Below are 2,947 nucleotides of genomic sequence, written 5' to 3'. Positions count from 1 at the left end.
TTTTAATTTCTTCATCTATTAATTTTTTATTTTTTTAGATTTGATTTCTATTATTTTAATTATTATTTATTTTATTTAAAATAATTTATAAAAACATTATTTTTTTAATTTTAATTTTATTTAAAATTTTAATTTGTAAGATTTATTTCTTATTATTTTAATAAACTTGAAAAAAATAAAATATTAATAAATTATTTTTCATAACATAATCAAATACTAAAAAATATTTTTTAATTTATTTTTTATTACACTATAAAATATTAAAAAATAAATTTTTTTTTTAAAAGCTACTTTCTAATAAATAATAAATAAACGTGAAATTTCTAATAAATAATAAATAAACGTGAAATTTCTAATAAATAATAAATAAACGTGAAATTTCTAATAATTTTTTTTTTAAAAGCTACTTTCTAATAAATAATAAATAAACGTGAAATTTCTAATAAATAATAAATAAACGTGAAATTACTTTACTGCTAAAAGGAAGGGAAAAAAAACAGGAGCAGCAAACTGGTCCTTGTAAGGACAAGCCAAGCCAGTGTTACGCCATGACACGTGATTCAGTTAATTAGTAATATCTGGCTAAGTGGTTCGGACTTTTAAAAGGGACACCTCAAAATACATTAGGTGCAAGAAAACAAGATTACCATCATCACCTTTGAAAAGATTCAAGGAGCCATGGAGGGAACCAGCAAGAGCGCTTATTTAAAAACTTTGAATGCCCGACCTCAGCCTTTATGCCTTGGGCTAAATGCCCCATTTTTACAAAGGGCCAGATTCCCCTTCTCAGGGGCAAGGATTTCACAAACCGCGTATATCTCACGCTATATATATATACACATATACATATATTATACATTTTCCCTATTCAATGGACATGGGACACCACCATCTTGCTTCATACTGTTCTTGCTTTCCACCGGCCATCAGAAGAAAAATATTTAAGATAACCGGCTCCCACCCCCCTCCCTCATGCCGACTATACTTCAGTTCCTGATCATGGATAGTCTATCTTCCTTGTAAACGGCAAATATTCGGAATGAATATTGTCCGTTCGAGAATACCACTTCAATGTAAAATAATATATATATAACTCCCATCATTAGGTGAACTGAAAATATAAGAAGTGAAAAGTAAATTGTGAGTAATTAAAAACATAGAGCACAGTATTAAGATTAAAATCCTCGCTAATCCAGTAACAAATACAACCTAGTAAACCTACCTCACCCACCCTGAGAAGAAAAAATGTGCACTAGTAAAACCGAACCTAATTAGAAACCGGGTTCAATTCCCTATCCTCTCTTCCCCCAGATACCCGGTCTTTCTCTAGACTATAGTTCTAATCTATCCACAACTAGGAACCACGGGTTGAACCAGACCTGGTTCGGTCTGGCCCATAATCTCCTTTTTCCTCCGCATTTCAAGCACCTTGCGATGATGATTCGAGTGCAACTCCTTCGAAAAAGTTGGGCTGCAAGCCGGTCTGTACTCGGGCAGTAACCGACCGGACTTGTATCGAACCCCACAAGCATTACAAAGGGTTTTGGAACCATTTGGACCCGCTCTCCATTGTGGCGTCTTTTGAATCCCACAATGGCTGCACCTCCTTGACGAGTGGGAACCACCACCGCCGCTTGCCGCTGCCTGAAAAGATGGTTTTTTCTTCATCCTCTTAACTACCGGTTTCTCAAACCAAAGCGGTTCAGCATTCAAAAGGGGTTTGGTGTGAATTAACCAAGGACTTGAAGGGCTTGAAGAGGATGTTGAAGAGGAAGAACTTGTTGATGATTCTGTTAAAGTAGGAGACCCCAGTGGCCAGACTCTGACACCAGTTCTTGTTCTCTTGCTTCTAGCCTTGGCCGGAACCGGGGTCTTGAAACAAGGTTCTGTAAGGAACTTCTCCTGTTCAGCAAAATTCTCCTTTTCCGGCTCCGGCTGAGAAACAATTGCCGGAAACGGTGCAGCATATTCCGAGTTGGAATCCTCCACAAAATGTGACAACCATTCAAGACTTGCTAAATCATCCGTCTGAAAAAAAAATGACACCTTTTTAGAGGAGAAAACTACCAATAAATTAATTATTCGAAGAAAGAGAAAATGAAGAGAGGACACTGACCGGCACACAAAGTTCACTTGTAGGAACAGAAACAAAGTCTTCTTTGACAGCAAAATAAAGACTCCTGTCGTTATTTTTGTCTTCTTTGAGGGTTTCTTGTTTATGAGAAACAGAGACAGCGCAAGGTTTTTCTTCATCTTCAATGAAGCCGTTTTCATTAGAAAAGTCTAAGAGTTCGTCAACAGAAAATTCATCGGAGGACACGCCGTTCGTAACATTAACTGCCCAGAAATCATCTAACACTTGTGGGCTAAATTTCACGGCCATTTCTTTTCTAAAACTGGTCTTCAAAGCGCCTTCAAGACGTTCCATTTCTTGTTTCTTGAACCTAAAAAACAAAGATAGAAAGAAAGAAGACACACAAAACAAAACCCAGAAATTTAAAAACTTGATAGCAAAAACAGGACAGAGGAGAGGAAAGGAGACATAAAGGGGGTTTATTTATACTTGACACGTGTTAAAGGGTATACCTGAAAAGAAGAAGATAAGAGAAGGAGAGAAATGAGAGTGCTGTGGATTTTGGAGAGAAGAATTGAAAGAACAAAAAAAACGAAAGATGGTGAGTTTGGTTACAGTAATGAATGACACTATGACAGATGAAGATCTTATTTGGCATGGCGTTGTATTTTTAAAAAAATATATTTTTTAAATTTTAAATTATTTTCTGATATTAAGAATAATTATATATATATATATGTTAAAAAAAAAACACTTTAAACAATTTCAAACAGCCCGAAAGCGTCCGTGGCCTGTACTAAAAGTGCCAGTTTCTTTCTTCTTCTTTTTTGAATTTCTTTTTTTATCTATGTTTTCACGTGTGTGCATATACAC

At 35.1% G+C, this 2,947-nt stretch overlaps 1 protein-coding gene across 1 annotated transcript; it reads right to left on the bottom strand.

The window, feature by feature from the left end:
* Window positions 1–1,131: 1,131 nt before the first annotated feature.
* On the bottom strand, window positions 1,132–2,703 carry LOC105128627 (GATA transcription factor 5-like). Its single transcript, XM_011030381.1, has 3 exons — window positions 2,587–2,703; window positions 2,117–2,444; window positions 1,132–2,028 (listed from the first exon to the last, which is right to left on the bottom strand). Exons 2-3 carry the CDS (start codon window positions 2,426–2,428, stop codon window positions 1,345–1,347), a joined length of 996 nt encoding a protein of 331 aa, XP_011028683.1. The 5' UTR covers window positions 2,429–2,444; window positions 2,587–2,703; the 3' UTR covers window positions 1,132–1,344.
* Between the last annotated feature and the right edge of the window lie 244 nt (window positions 2,704–2,947).

Source organism: Populus euphratica, unplaced genomic scaffold, assembly GCF_000495115.2.
Source record: "Populus euphratica unplaced genomic scaffold, PopEup_1.0 scaffold2.1, whole genome shotgun sequence".
Classification (NCBI taxonomy): Eukaryota; Viridiplantae; Streptophyta; class Magnoliopsida; order Malpighiales; family Salicaceae; genus Populus; species Populus euphratica.
Note: the sequence above shows the minus strand (reverse complement) of the source record. Positions and strands in the feature narration are given on the sequence as shown.

Coding starts and splice junctions, on each gene's coding strand:
- LOC105128627 (XM_011030381.1), bottom strand. CDS start 2,428: ATGGAACGTCTTGAAGGCGCTTTGAAGACCAGTTTTAGAAAAGAAATG. Junction 2,029..2,116: donor CAAGTGAACTTTGTGTGCCG/GTCAGTGTCCTC, acceptor TTTTTTTTTCAG/ACGGATGATTTAGCAAGTCT.